This window comes from Dromaius novaehollandiae, chromosome 13 (genome assembly GCF_036370855.1).
Source record: "Dromaius novaehollandiae isolate bDroNov1 chromosome 13, bDroNov1.hap1, whole genome shotgun sequence".
In the NCBI taxonomy this organism is placed as follows: domain Eukaryota; kingdom Metazoa; phylum Chordata; class Aves; order Casuariiformes; family Dromaiidae; genus Dromaius; species Dromaius novaehollandiae.
Genome location: NC_088110.1, coordinates 13191473 through 13206681, shown reverse-complemented (window position 1 = coordinate 13206681; position 15209 = coordinate 13191473). Strand labels below are relative to the sequence as shown.

At 38.9% G+C, this 15209-nt stretch overlaps 3 protein-coding genes across 5 annotated transcripts in view; 2 read left to right on the top strand and 1 right to left on the bottom strand.

Moving 5' to 3' along the window:
* The window catches only part of RHPN2 (rhophilin Rho GTPase binding protein 2), a 31432-nt gene extending 28217 nt beyond the window's left edge, over positions 1-3215 (top strand). The window contains exons 14-15 of the mRNA XM_026107593.2: positions 40-195; positions 1523-3215. Of these exons, the coding sequence (XP_025963378.2) occupies positions 40-195; positions 1523-1774 (408 nt within the window). The 3' untranslated portion in view covers positions 1775-3215. The remainder of the gene's footprint in view (positions 1-39; positions 196-1522) is intronic.
* A 2489-nt stretch (positions 3216-5704) lies between these two features.
* FAAP24 (FA core complex associated protein 24) lies at positions 5705-8990 on the bottom strand. Its single transcript, XM_026107594.2, has 5 exons — positions 8543-8990; positions 8130-8281; positions 7307-7446; positions 6826-6978; positions 5705-6280 (listed from the first exon to the last, which is right to left on the bottom strand). The coding sequence occupies exons 2-5, from the start codon at positions 8239-8241 to the stop codon at positions 6032-6034; spliced, it is 654 nt and encodes a 217-aa protein (XP_025963379.1). The 5' UTR covers positions 8242-8281; positions 8543-8990; the 3' UTR covers positions 5705-6031.
* A 92-nt stretch (positions 8991-9082) lies between these two features.
* The window catches only part of CEP89 (centrosomal protein 89), a 37685-nt gene continuing 31558 nt past the window's right edge, over positions 9083-15209 (top strand). Inside the window, exons 1-4 of one of the 3 annotated variants that reach the window (XM_064519658.1) lie at positions 9083-9258; positions 10580-10686; positions 11965-12120; positions 12772-12976. In XM_064519658.1, the coding sequence (XP_064375728.1) occupies positions 9220-9258; positions 10580-10686; positions 11965-12120; positions 12772-12976 (507 nt within the window). In that variant the 5' untranslated portion in view covers positions 9083-9219. Of the gene's footprint in view, positions 9259-10579; positions 10687-11964; positions 12121-12142; positions 12431-12771; positions 12977-15209 lie in introns of those variants that run through there. The other 2 variants (XM_064519659.1, XM_064519660.1) reach the window with 2 other exon arrangements.

The window sequence follows — 15209 nt, the reverse complement described above, 5'->3', positions numbered from 1 at the left end:
TATAATTCCAGATAATAATCTGTGCAAATTCTTTGACAGTTGATGGGCCTAAAAGAAGGTGACTACATTGTTTCCGTTGGTGGTGTGGATTGCAAATGGCTTGGAGTGAATGAGGTGCTGGAAAAATTCAAAAGCATGGGAGAGCAACCCATTGAGATTGAGGTTATCAGTTGCCAAGATACAGCAGCTTCTATGGTATGTAATGAGGCAAATATATTTTACAGATTTGAAAGGTCAGGAAGGTGAGAAAATTCTCACTTCAGTCTCTGGTTACGGTTTCCTTTAATATAGTCAGTAATCCCATTTCACCAGTGAAAATATAAAACATTCAGGCATGTGTTCAGTTTTAAACTGCTGATTTAAATGGACTGAACTTGCATTATTATTTACCAAGATAAAATGCAGCCTGGATGCATAAGAATGTTGTATGCTTTTTTTTTTCTTGGGGAGGGTAGGGTAGTGGAACTACTTAGATTAATTACATTATAGATTCCAGGACATATCTTATTTTCCCCCTAACTTGTCCCCGGGGGGTGAAAATAATCCTTTTAGCATAGAACAAGTCGCAATGAAACAATAATCAGCATCCAAGACTATGTGCTCATTTTCCGTTCACTATTAATATAATCATCCTCGACTTTTGTAGTTGGTATTCAGAGATTAATGTAACTTCTTTTATTTTGGTGGACTCTAACTGTATTGTACTAAGCTGCTGTAGAAGCTTTAGACTAAGGGAAAAATGATCACAAGATTAAAAAATGTTAAGCTTTACATAATTTAAACTTATTTGTACTGTGAGAGAACCTGTAGTTCAGCTAAATCCAGTGCTACATGGTTCTAGCATTCCCTGGCAAGTTTACACACTGAAATATTGTTGCCTTGGAAGCGATCGAGGCTCTTACTGCCCTGCATGCCTGAAAATAAGGAATTGCGCTCCTGCCCATCTGACGCAAAAGGCCCTTACTGAACACAAAAGGTTAGAACATAAGCAAATTGCTTCAGGGCATAGCTAAGACAGAGAAAGCTGTGCTTTCCAGGTATCCCAAAAGAATGTCCTACAGTAGCTCTTGTAATAGTTGCAACTAACATGGAACCTGCTTGTTGGGCACTTAACAAAACAAACTAAAGACTTTCTGGACACAGAAGACAACAGAGAGAGTCCCCTTCCGGCAACTTGTGCAAGGTCTGCATACTCAAGCTTTGCAGAGAGGTTACTGTGTATACTTGATAGCGCTTACTGGCTTCTAGAATAGCCATCTGGAACAGCACAACAAGAGATTCACAAGTCCCTTTACAATTTGCCTATCGTATCCTTTAATTCTCCATGGGCAAAATACCAAAATCTCAGCACTCTGAAGAGCCTTCTGTTCAATTAGCATGTAGCTAGCACAAAAAACTTTCTGTAGTCTGTCCTGGAAAGTTATTCACATAGTAGTCTTCTGTTGCCTTCTGTTGTTGCTTTTTTTGACCCCTTTTAGGTAACTGATTTTTTTAATATATGTATATTTTTTTCTTTTTGCAGCATAGTAAGAGTGCAACTTATTCTGTGGGAATGCAGAAGACATACTCCCTAATCTGTTTAGCCATGGAAGAAGATAAGATTGATCAGACCAAAAAAGCCCCACCAAAACTGCCTTTTCTAAGCTGGGGAACTAAAAATAGACAGAAAGCTGCAAGTACCCTCTGCCTTCCTTCAGCTGTGGCTGGAAGTTCTCAGATTAAGAAAAAACTTTCTCCCTTCACACTCTTGAGTACAGAAAGTTCATTGTACTAAATCTTTCAGAAGGATCTGTTTAACATGAAGTTGTTCTTAAAATGTATATAAAATATGTTGATGTCATCTTTGTATACACATCTGTAAATTCAGACAGATGTTGACTTAACTTACAGTGTATTTGAACCACTGTAAAGGTCAGAGGCTGCCAAAAACAGTAAAACTTAAAGTTTGAACATCCAAACACAGTGGTTTGGGAGGTGTTGAATAAGTTACTTAGATGGGGACTGGATTCCTTTGGAATTTCAAGATATTCTATCATAACTAATTTTTATGGCTATTACAGATAGAAGTTATTTATTACAAACTTTGATGCTGCGTGCAGAATAGGTGACACTTTGAAGGATGATTTCACTGTGAAAGTTTAGAATTTATAATAAATCACTTAAAACGACTTTAAATAATTATCTTAAGGAGAAAACAGCACTGGAGAGAAGATAATGTTATTCAGAGAAACCAGCCTTGTGCCAACAGCAGTGTAATGCAACTGGTTTTATGCACAGACGTTCTCTGAGATTTACTAAATGGATTCTGTTAAATAGTTGTTAATTTCACTCTGGAAAAGAATTGGAAGGCTTAAAAGTCAAAAGATCTTTTAAACGACAAAAGGCCTTGACTCTGCTCTCTTTCTGATCTAGGTTACATTTTTAATGCCTGCTTATTCCATTGTTAAAAACAGGCTTTATTCCAAACTTGAAATTATTTAACCTACTTAATGCAAGATTTGTATTTCATTAATCTGGATAAAATTGATAGTATAGAACAAATCTCAAAACTGAAGTATTCTAGTTCTGAAGTATTAATCCAAAGTACATAAACTATGGTGATACTCAAAACATGAGGAAAAGGTGCCTGGAAGTCTAAGTGGTAGAGTATTTATTATAGGGCCAAGTACAAACCTTAGAGACACAAAATTCTCCCCTTGGAACAATTTATGAGAAATTATTGGCTACATTTATTGAAAAGAAAAAGAGGCATCAAAGGGATGTTCATTCATTGCTCCTTTTTTGAGATTCTATTTTCTAATTGAAAATTGCTAACACTGTAGTGTTAGTTAAAGATGCTATCTACAGAGTAGATATATGGTGTTTGATACTCAAAACTTAAAATAATGGGGATGTTTGTGCCTGGGTATGAACTTTTAAGTTACCATTTATTTTTAGTTTCTTATATAACAGGTGTAAATGTGTTAATGACACTTATTTAAGAATAAAAGTCAGATGCTGCCATTTAGTAGTGGCTTCTTGATTCTGCTCCAGCTTGGATGATACAGTACAGTTCACAGGTTTTTACTGTCTACTGTGGGCAAGCCTCTTAAATATCCTTTGTATGTTTCTGTAGTCTTCCTTGAAAGGCCTAAAGAAACTGTCTTATTTGCAAGTTTGTATTGTGTAATACAGGAATTTATACTATAAAATTGGCTTCTTACAAGGAGTGTTAACACATGTTTCTAGAGCATCCCTATATGTTATCCAAAAATGCTGTAAATGAGTTGTCTCACCTATCCTTAGTAGTAATATTTTCCCATGTATATTCATATTAGCACTTTATATTATATGCACAAGCAGGAGTCAGAGTGGTATAATGCAAGAGCCTGATACTCTGTGCAGCAGAAGTCTGCTTTGCATCTATGGCTAAAATTACTGTGCAGCTAATGAAATCCTTAGCGAAGTCACATGAAACTCCTTGCAACTCTTCATTTCTCTTATCCTACCAAGACACTTTTCCTGCAAGTATCTCCCCCCTTAGGTTTCTAGCTGCATGGTTAACTGCCTTTCCATTCCCCTCACACTCGCTAGTCCTTGAGGAATGGTGTGGTGGTAGGGAGTATCCATTTTTTTCCAAGTCTGTCTGGACTTCTCAAATACTGTATAAATACATACATACTTACTATTTTCTGTGAGCTCATTGAAGACTTATTCTACAATGAATATTAGGCAAAATGATCAAGATTTAGCCCAAATACTAATTTCACAGCTAAAAAGTTTGCTGAAGGCCCAGACATTTGTAACAAGTCTCTATCCACAAGGAATGTCTAGGGCTGCTATGAAACCCTGAAAACACAGGTTTAAAATAGATTAGTAGTTCAGCCTGTAATGTAATTGGTACTAGTTTAATTAAACTTTTTGTATGTATCAATCATGGCCCTTTTAAGTAGCAAAAAGTTGCCTTGCAACATCAAGAAATAGCCGCATACCTTTTCGATGTGAAATCCAGTCTCAATAGCAAAATGCCACTGACAGAAAATGGTGAGGGGGCAAAAAACCAACCAACAAACCCAAAACACTAAAGCAAGAAACAGATTTATATGAAGCTTAGTCATTCCCCATAGAAAGATAATAGTACCTTGTTCTGTAGTTCTGAAAATTCTGATAGTTAACTTATTAAATAGTAAACATTTAAGGCCAAATGGTAAGTATACTTTCAGCCCAAGTAAAGAATTGGTATAAATAACACGTTATCTGCACTAAGCAGTAGACTAGGTTGGTTACAGAGGTACTAAGATTCTATTCTTTGCTTTTTCTTTTCTGTGGATTACAAAAGGGAATTAACAACCCTGCTCAACTGCTTTCCTGCTGTACTGTGATCTAAAATCCAAGTAATATGCATGGGCATTTTAGACTGCCTTCTTAATAGGTCTAAGACAAAAGACAATTTTACCCATACTAAATACAGTAAGAACATCATTTAAAATAAAGTGCAGGATGTCAGGAAAACACACCAATAATTTGCTCACCAGACAACTCTTGAAAGGATTAATGGTGGAAGAATATTATGAATTTTTATGAAAGCTTCCCACATTATTTCATGTATAATTATTCCAACTGATATTAAAAAGAGAATGAAACATGAAACATTAACCAACAGTTTGAATATTAGACACAAAGGAATACATTTGGTAACTATGAATTGAAAAAGGAACCAAAGAAACAAGTTATTGTAAAGTCAAAGACACATTCAGCCAGCACTTTCCAAAGAACCCCCAAAAGTAATAAACCAAAGGCATGCTAAAACATTTTATGAACAAAGTTACTGCACCAAGCATCAAATGAAGTTTAGAAAGCCTCCCCTCACAATAAAGACATTTAGAAATAACTACAGCATAAGCAGAGCTGATATAACTTTGGTAGCAAGTACTGTGTTATCTTTCCAATCATGTAACATAAAGTAATTGCCATACTTGTCTGTGCTTCTTAACAGGTGTACAGTGCAATAAATCTATCCTTGACTTAAAAGTTCCTGAAAAGTTATCTATGCTTATCATCAATTACTGTAAATCATAAGTTAGGATGATACTATTACCTCTATCTCAAACTCCAATAAGATAAAGCACAGTTCAAGGTATGATGTATATACACACACAAAACCGTTATTGCTATATGCTTTTAAGACTGTTAATACATAATCTCACACTCCCATTAAGGAGTATGAGAGGTGTACAAAGAGCAATCAGCTTTGCACATGTGTTTATTATGACTCACTGGCAGAAGTATTTTGAAACCATAATTAGCAAGTTTAATTTTTCTGAGCATTCCCAATTTTTCTAAAAATTAGATGAAGTGAAAGTTTCACCTTAGAATCAACTAGAAAACAATTCAATTGTCTTCTGTAAGCTGTAGCTTTAACAGTGGTATATGATTTAAGAAAAAATATACTTTAAAAAATGAAGAGAGACTTAAAATATTTTTACAGTTATCAGTAACATGCTAACATTGTATCAGAGCCATGTTATATGATAGGTTTCAGCTAGCATCTCTGTCTACCAACTCATTACAGATGATCTCTGAAGGGGGGGGAGTGAAGCATAGAGGCTAACTTTTTTAAATGCTGTAACTCTCTCACATTTCTGGTTACTGAGAAGATAATTAATATATTCTGCCTGAAGACAGGTGAACACTGAGAGTATACGCTTAAGAAACATCACCCACATATTAACAAAGTGTTTATTTCTGACAGACAAAAATAACTACAGAAATTGTTTTTCTGTTTTTTCTGTGATCACTGAAAAATAGACAGCTTTCTCAGTTTTTCATACAAGACATGCAAAACACTTTACAGCCCTTGTTCCAAGGTAAGATTACAGCTCTATCTACATGAGGAGAGTAGCTATAAAGAGAAAGCAGAAAAGTACTCTCTAAACAATTAATCAACACCCTTCAGTTTTTACTGAGATTATTAAAAACAAAATCTTAAGAGTTCACAGAGAACACAGAAAAGTCTTCATATTCCAAAAGAGAAAGTGTTAATACATGTATGTCAGGAACACAAGGTAAAGAAAGTGTAAATCTGTTGTGCTACTGTTTGTCCAACTACTGGCTCAAGCTCTTTGATAGATGCATTACAAAGTCTGTGGATGCTTCCAAATTGCTGCAGCAGAAGCAGAGCTTTCGTTTTTCCAACTCCTGGAATTTGCTGCACCGTCCGGAACACTGATGCCTCTGCTAGCTGAGAACACTGTTTACGAAGAAAGGGGTTACTATTGCGGTCCTTACTTTGTTCACGGACCTGAAGTAAAACAAAATCGTAAGTGATACTGAGTGCCCTCTACTGGAGCTTTTTAAATAGTTTCATGCATCTCAAAGAGTTCAAGGATATCACTAGGAAGCTTTAAAAATACACCCTTCCCCCTTATTAAGAGTTTTCATAATACCGAGCATGAATTAAAAGAATGATTTTGTCATCTGTTTGATGCAATCAGAAACAAGATAAAGGCAAAGAGAAACACGGCATAAAGAATATAGTTTCCCCCACCCTGAGAAAAAGCAGAATCACAAGTTAGTTTTGACAGAGAACTTAATGCTATCCAGTGATAATCAGTGCAAGAGAAAATAATAATAAAAAAATCCACTATCGAATTTTGTCTCTGCTCCCAAATTAGACCTCTGCTGAACTGCGCTACCACACTACCATTGCAGGTTTATTCCATACATTCAAACAAACATGCTGAATTCCTTTAGGATCACAGGTGTTCTTTTTGAACAGGAGAGATGATTGTAGGAAAAGAGGTAATTCTCCTTAATAAATACTTATATACTAACACAGAAACTTACTAGCTGAATAATAAGTTGAGAAGCTTCTCCTTGATTTGCCACAGGAAGCAACACCATGCCAAGTTCTAGCACCACAAGCTTTTGTACTGCTAAGAAGTACTGATCACTTATTTGAGTTCTCTCAACAATTACAATTCCACCAAGACTGCTAGCCTTTATTGAAAGAGGAAGAAAGGAAAAAAAAAAAAAAAAAAAGAAAGACACTGTCAGTGATGAGATGATTCAATGCAACTAAGAGCAAACTTCTGAGCTGTCTGGGAACAAATCAGACGAAGAACAGAAGTGACAACCGTACTGAAGTTTAATACAGCATTATTACAGATTTATTATTCATCTGTATTAATTTTCAGGTGGAATAGCTCATGCATCTTTTAGCTCCACTAGGATCTAAAAAGCATGCAAGAAGAATGTTTTCAGAAACAGAGGAAGAACAAATTGCAATTAGAAGCTTTTCTTTCTCTTCCCTTTACACAGTACTTACATTCCTAAACCGAACCAATCTTCGTTTGAATTCATCTCCTGCAACCAAATCTGCTTCAGAAATATATACAATGCAAGTTTTGTTTGAAAGATGAAAATCCACAAGTCCCAAGCCATCTTCAAAAATGAGCTTAATTTTCCCTTGAGATTGTTAGAAGACAAAAATACAGTCATTAAAAATATAGTAACAATTACTTTGAGATTTTAACGTGTCAATAGTTCTACTGACTTAAAACTTTAACAATCAATTTCATACTCTTTAAAAGCCTTTATTCTGTTTTTTTGGGGGGGCGGGGGATCTTTTGTTTTTAAAGGAAAGCTGCTACAAGCAATCCAGAGCATTGCACGATGCCTTTAACAATGCCAATTAATAGCACTTTCAAACTACAGATTCAGGATAGCTTCTCTGTAAACTCTGGGGTTGAACAAACATCATCATAGCAAACACACCATATGCTATTCTCAAAGCATCTTCTTGATTTAGTTTGCTGTGCCAACAGCAGACAGCATGGTCCCAGTATCCACATAAATTGGAGGAATTTCAGCGGAGGTACATGTTCATAATAGCCCCACTGCTGTGGCTCCCAAGAAGCAGATGGTTTTGCTTTTTCTCTATACTGCACAAGAAGTATGCAGATATGCTAAAACTGACCATAGGTACATAACAGACACACAGGAACTTTCACTGTAACATAGGATTCATCTCAAATACAGGACCAGTCAGGTGCAGAGTAAATGCATATTCTAGCCAATCTAACAATACGGGGAGATGGAGGGAATGCTTTGCCTGTTTTTTGTTCTTCTCCCAAATTGTTTGTACTTACCTTGTAGCCTTTGCGATATTTCTGATCCTCTCCATTTCTCATTTCCAATCACATGTCCATAAGGGACAACTATAGATCCTGCTGTGACAGAGGAGTGTGCTTTTGTTGTCATTGGACCTCCTTTAACTCTTTACTTCGGTGGCACCTACAGCCTAAAAGGAAATGTGAAAAAGACATTAACATGTTCTGTAGACTTGTTCTAATCTGGAATAGATCTTATCTCATGCCCCAAGTTACTTCCCAGTTACGCTTAACATAAAAATTGGCAAGAAATCTTGTTTGCTTAAATACAGACTGAAGCTTCGTAAATTCCACTCCCAAGTTTGCCAGTCGACTGGAAAAATACCCGAATTTACAAAAACACCTAAATTCAGACACAGAAGCGCTAAACATCCATCCCTGAGAAAACCGACTTCGGTTGCTGAGCTGACTCCAGAAGCATCTCCAGCCCTCAGCGGGCAAAACTCTCGAGCCGGGTACGTCAGTTGTTGGGCGAGGTCCGTTTCCAGGTTGCCAGTTTTACGCTTTCTTCTGACTTTAGGGAAAAAAACGGGAGTCTCTGAGGCTACGCCGTCTTCTCAGGAGAAAGGCAGAGACGAGCAGGTACGGCCGCAGGCTCCGCCACCGCCGGGGGCGACCCGCAAGGGAGGGCCCTCCCGGGGGCCTGGCCTGAGGAGAGCGGGAAAGGCCCCGACGCCACCCAGGGCCGGCGCCCGGCGCCCGCCTGCTCGGCAGAGGCACGGACAGACCCCGCCACCGCCGCCGTCCCCTCAGGAGAGACGCCGCCTCTCCCGCCGAGCAAACGGCCGACCCACCGCCATGCGCGCTTGATTGACGACGGCACCCGCAAATAGGGAGCGAGCGCTCTGGCAGCCGCGAGCCAATGAGCAGGTGGGGCGGGGCGCGCCCCGCCGCTGGTGGGTTGCTAAGGCCGGAGGAGGGGTGAGTAAGGCGCGTGCTGATTGGAAGAGCGCAGTCTTGCAGCAAATCTGCGGCGCCGCTGTTGCCAGGCTGGTGGCGACGGGGGAAGCGTCGAAAGGGTGGAGAGAGCCGTTGGCGGCGGCCGAGCGCCTTCCCCTGCGCAGTGCCGATGGCGTTTCGTTTCAGGAGAGGCCGGAGGGGCCCCTTTGTGAGTATCGCCCTGCGCAGGGGTCCCTCTCCCTGCGAAGCAGGGCCGGGAGGCGGGAGGGCCGTGCCCGGGCTGGGAGCCCGACCGCGGGCCGCAGAGCCCGGCCCCCGCCCGCGGCTGGCGCCGGTGGCCTCGCGGTTTGTCCGAAGTGAAAAGCGACGAACGGCCCCTCCGGAGCGCAGGGACGCGCGTGTCCGAGCGAGGGGAGAGGGAGCCCTGTCCCCCTTCCCCTGGCAAAGGTTAATAGCGAAAGCTGAGGACACAGCTGCAGCCTCGGAATTTAGGCGTGCCGGTACTGGTGCGGTTGTTATCTTTAATGTAACTGAAGTTAACTGGGGATTTGTTATTGTTAGAATGAAAACGAATTCTTGATCTTCTGTTGTTCTCTTACTGTGGGCTGACAGCTTCCTCTTACCCCGTTGCTTCCTGGTAACCACAGTGAAACTCCTGCAGTCTCTAGTAAACGCAACGGTGCGTGCTGGACCAACTTCCAGAGTAAGGAAGCGGTGCATTTGTTAGAAAACACTGAGTAAAAGGACAGTCTTTGTAGTACTATGTTTAGTTATTTAATACAGTTATTTGATATAGCTTCCTGTAAAGTCAGCAGTCTTTCCCAGTTTATATTCTCCAACAGGATAACGACGAGGTGTTTAAAGAATGATTACAGCAGCAGAAGTATCTGAAATGCAACCCCAGTTCTACTCCATAAAAACAATAACGTCTGTCTGAAAGTGGTGGACTTCAGTGTGATGTAGTATTTCTTGGTGCCCAGTGAGAGGACAAGAGGCCATGGGCACAAATTCAAATACGGGAAATTCAGCTTAAACATAAGATGTCTTTGCTATGAGTGACGAGCTTTTCTTCCATCTCATATTACTTTGTCTGGGGATGACTTCTGATTGACTGAACGATCCTTTTCTATGAGAGGGGGTTGTATTGTTATTGTGATGCAGAGTTCAAATGTTGTGAAAGAAGTTATTTTCTACTACTCATTTTTTCATGTGTATGTATATGTACAAAAAACAAACTTGGATTCAGTAAGTTAAAACTCTGCATTTGCAGATCGTGATACAGTGGGTGGAGAACCTACAGTCATGGGTCTTAAGTAATTTACATCTCTAACCTTCATTAGCAACTGTTAATACATATTAAAAAGTTATACTTAGAATCATTTCAAGTCATTTGTTTACATTAATTGCATGCAATTGTTTTTCCTTTTTATATTATTTTGCATGGTTATTTTTTGTGCATGTTCAGTTCTGTGTTTTTTAGTTGTTATCCTTAAAGTCATTGTCAACTAATTTTATTTTAAATTGTTTAGAAACATATAGCTCATGGCCTGGTCCCTGCTGCTACCATAGCTCCTAAACCTGCAGTTCCCCGCACCCCTCCCCCTCGTAGTCCAAACCCTTCTCCAGAAAGGCCCAGGTAGGTTTTGAGTTTTTTTTATTTTTATTTCATTTAATTTCACCTTATTACAATAGCATAGTAAAAAAGCATGATTAGAAAAATTGCATGTCCTAACTGTAGTACTTACATAAGTCTTTTCATAAATAGAATATATTTTTTAATTGGGGCAGTTCCCTTCTTTGAACTGTAAAGATACATATTTTTCTCCCATTCCTAAGAATGCTTAACAATTAGGACAATGACCTTTCTGAATATGTAACTTATTACAAATCTGGGTCAGTTATAAACAATTGGACTAGTTGGGGCCATTTTTATTTGGCTATTAGAGTAGAGTGGAGGACTGTAGCAGTACTAGCACCTTGAGTGAGGAAACTTTATTAACCCATTACAAAAGCATAAACTAAGTTATTAACATGACACTTTATTGCATATTTAAAAAAAAGTAGGGACTCAAAAGTTTGCATTTAAAAATGTATTTGATTAGATTTGAAGTAGCTGTACAGTCAAGGTACATCAAGTAAAAACAAATTTATTTTCCCTTTCATTTTTAGTTTCTAACAGTTTTTCCTGTACGCTTTCTCTATGTTTAACTCAATTCTGGTTGTTTTCAAGTGTCTATAACATTCCTGCTTGATCCTAGTTCACTTCTTCCTTTTTTGACCCCCACTTGCTGTCATTCCTGTTACAGTCCTCACCATTTCTTTTCTTTACTCTTTAGTCCCATTTGTTTTTTTCCTCTTCACCTTACCCTCCTGCAGCATCCCCCAAACAGGCACTTCTGTGCACTTCTACTTGTCCTAGTTTGCAATGCTCTGGCAGTTATTAACAGCTTCAGAGGCATCAATAGAAGAATCAATAGAAGAGTATAGAAGCATCAGTAGAAGAGCAGGGAATAATGGAAGCTAGTGTATAAAATTGCAGAATATGGAACAACTTTTTTCAACACATCACCGTTACTGTTATGACTAAACCGAATGCTAAGTGCTGGAAACTATCAATGTCAGTTTTGGGCATGTAACTCAGTTGTTTTCATGCTTTTAATTTGGGAAAAACTGATAGGTATTATATTTTACTCTTAGATATCTACATTATGAAAGCATGCCCAGTTTTGTTCTTTACTTTGGGAGTTAATAATTTAAAATCAGTCTCTTAATACCTTCAGTGTTCTTGATGATTGTTAATTTTGAACTTTTTGCTTTGCTTAAATAGTGAAGACATTTTGCAAAAGAAAAATATAAAATATGAAGCACAGAAGACATCAGTTTTGTTTCATTATTTTATTCTGTTTTCTTCCAGATCTGCTCTAGCAGCAGCTATCCTTGCGACAACACTAACAGGGCGTACTGTTGCTATTCCTCAACCTCGTCAACGATCACTTTCTGAAAGTGATTCCACCTATGTGGAACAAGAATGCTTTGAACCATATGCAACAGTTGCAGAGCTCAGAATGGGGTAGTGTATACTTTCTGTTTTGGTGTCTTATACTGGGAATGGCAGTGATATAATTTTACCCAAGAATTACAGCAAACTAATTCAACTCTTGGGGTTATTTCCACTTACTGAAACTTATTTTTTTCTCTCCAAACCATAAATTGAGTCTGAAGTCTCTACAATCCTTATTCCATTTCTCATAAAATGATGTCATGCATGCAGTCATCAGAGGGAGAGATTTGGGTTGTACACAGTGTGTGGCGTGTATTATTTCTCTCAAACAACAATCAATTATACAAGCAGTTTATCACTGAGGAATCAGCTGAATCGGGTAATTCCTTTGTGCTAAATTATTATTTCAGACTACTTTTTGCTATAGAATTAGTAGCCTTCTGTCTCTAGTCTGGCATTCTCTTTAAACTACAGAGGAAAATGTAGCTCAGGTGTTAATTCTCTAATTCAAAGCGTACATATAGGTCAGGTTCCTTGTTTACAGCTAAAGAAGCTTAGATGACCGTTCGTGTCTGCTGTTAATCTGTTGTGTATATTCTCACACTGATGGTTCTACTTACTACTGTGTTTTTTTTGGGGGGGGGGGGGCGTTGTTCGCCTTTTTGGAGGGGGAAGAATAAGCAACACTGAAACATGCTTTAAACTGCTTTTGACTTGCAGGCCCAACTGGAAGCTTGATGGTAGTGAAAGATCTCCTGTACATTCCCTGGAAATGTCAGGCAATTATTGTGAGGATGAGGAGGACATGGATACCTATCTTTCAGATGCAGATAAAGAGGCAGAGTCTAGCTGTCAAAGTAATGAGAAGAGGGGAGAAGGCTTTAGCACCAATGCTATTTATGCTGTTCCTTGCAAAATTAAAAAGGTAGGGTTTTCAGATTGGTTATTTTCTTTACATTATTGTAAAGAGGGTAAACAAGGTAAACATTAAATATTTGTAAAGCTGTACATTTTTTCTTACTATACAAATGTTTATTCAATTTTTATTTCATTTACTTCTTTTCATGATTAATTTACTCCTTAATGAGTTAGGTTTTTTTATTGATCCTCACAGATTCCTTATCTCTGATATTAGGGGCTTTTTCTTGTTAGGAATACGATGGTATTGTGATTCTTCCTATACATTTAAAGAAAGTACATAATCTAATCTGGTAAAATGTGTAATATTTTCTGTGGAGGGTGATACAGCCCAGCTGGAGGCCGGTCACCGGTGGTGTACCCCAGGGAACAATACTGGGGTCAGTACTATTTAACTTCTTTATTAATGACCTGGATGATGGGACAGAGTACCCTCAGGAATTTTGCAGGTGTTATAAAACAGGGAGTGGTTGATACCTCAGATGGTTGTGCTCCCTTTCAGAGAGACCTTGACAGGCTGGAGAAATGGGCTGACAGGAATCTGTTGAAATTCAAACAGAGAGAGATGCAAAGTCTTGTGCCTAGGGACCACTACCAGCTGGTGGCCAACCAGGTGGGGAGCAGCTTTACAGAAGAGGAAAGTGGGAGTTGTCCTAGTGGAAAACAAGTTGCATATGAGCCAGCAATGTGCCTGTATGGCAAAGAAGGTCAACAGCATTGTGGACTGCATTAGGAAGAGCACTGCCAGCAGGTTGAGGGAGGTGTCTTTTCCCTTCTACTCAGTACTGGAGAAACATCATCTGGAGTACCGTGTCCGGTTCTGGGCTCCCCAGTACAAGAAGGGCATGGGCCTAGTGGAATGAGTTGAGTGAAGGGCCACTAGCATGATTGGAGGTGATGGGGTTTGGAGCATCTGACATATGAGGAGAGGCTGAGATGGCTGGAGTTGTTTAGCCTGGAGAAGAGAAGGCTCACAGGGGATCTTATCAATGTGTATAAATACCTGACTGGGGAGACTAAAGTATATGGAATCATTGAATACTTTGCTCAGTGGCGGTCAGTGACAGGATGAGAGGCAATGGGAAACAAATTCAAATACAGGAAATTCAACTTAAATATAAGAGAAGACCTCTCTACTATGAGGGCAGTCAGACACTGGAACAGGTTGCCCAGAGAGGGTGTGGAGTCTCTGCCTGTGAGATGCTCAAAACCTGACTGGAAAAGATCCAGAACAACCTTCTCTACCTGACCCTGCTTTGAGCAGGGGGAGGTAGGACTAGACTAGACAATCTCCAGAGGTCCCTGCCAACATCAGCTATCCTGTGATCCTAAATAAGAGGTAAATAATGTGTCAAGGATGTTTCACTGAAGTAAAATACTAATATATTTTACATTTTATTTGAATCATTATTTCATTGTTTATTTTGCCAAATATAAACAATGGCGGTTAAAAGCCTGAATATCTCTATCAAGGTGCAATAGTTGTGTGAGGTGGATAGTTAATGCATTCAGAATATTTTGAGTTACTATTTTAGCCACTCATCTACCTAATTATCATTAATTTACTGAGTAATATGAAGATTGTTAGGACTTGTTAAAAGCAGTAGGAATTTTACTTTGGTGAAAATGTGCGAGGCTTACAAATGGTAAAAACTTAGTTACTGAGTTACTATCATGCTAATGAGCAGAGACCTATCTAGAGACGGGGAGATTCAGAATCACACAGAAAAAGTGACCTTATATCTTGAAGACCAGTGGATTTTTCCATGTTATGGGTTTGGATTGTCTTAACCAGCAATGGACAGCTTAAGACTCCTAAGATGCATTTAAAGTTTAGTTTAGAGCTCTGTCAAAAATGATACAAAAATTTAATGACTAGGAAGAATGAACTGGGTAGTAGAGAGGCTAAATAAAATGCTAAGTATGTGAAAGGCATAGGAAAACACCCCTAGTTGAATAGGGAGTAGTCAATAAGAAAAGGATGAGGAGGGGAAAAAAAGGGAGTGGGTGTGAGGTATGTGGAGCACTGACATGTGATTGAGAGGGAAAAACAGCTAAGGTAAACGATGTTAAGAATTATTCCTGAATTCCTCAGTCCTATGAGTTAGTTTAGATACTGTACAGAACAAGTGAATGTAGGATGGTTCCACAGACTCTGTGCCCGAATAAAGTGACAAAAAGTACTGCACTATGAACTAAATGACTAGCATAGGTCCCTATCTCCTGTTAATTATGGTAAG

Coding starts and splice junctions, on each gene's coding strand:
- FAAP24 (XM_026107594.2), bottom strand. CDS start 8,241: ATGACAACAAAAGCACACTCCTCTGTCACAGCAGGATCTATAGTTGTC. Junction 6,979..7,306: donor GATTGGTTCGGTTTAGGAAT/GTAAGTACTGTG, acceptor CTTTCAATAAAG/GCTAGCAGTCTTGGTGGAAT. Junction 6,281..6,825: donor CTCAACTTATTATTCAGCTA/GTAAGTTTCTGT, acceptor GTTTTACTTCAG/GTCCGTGAACAAAGTAAGGA.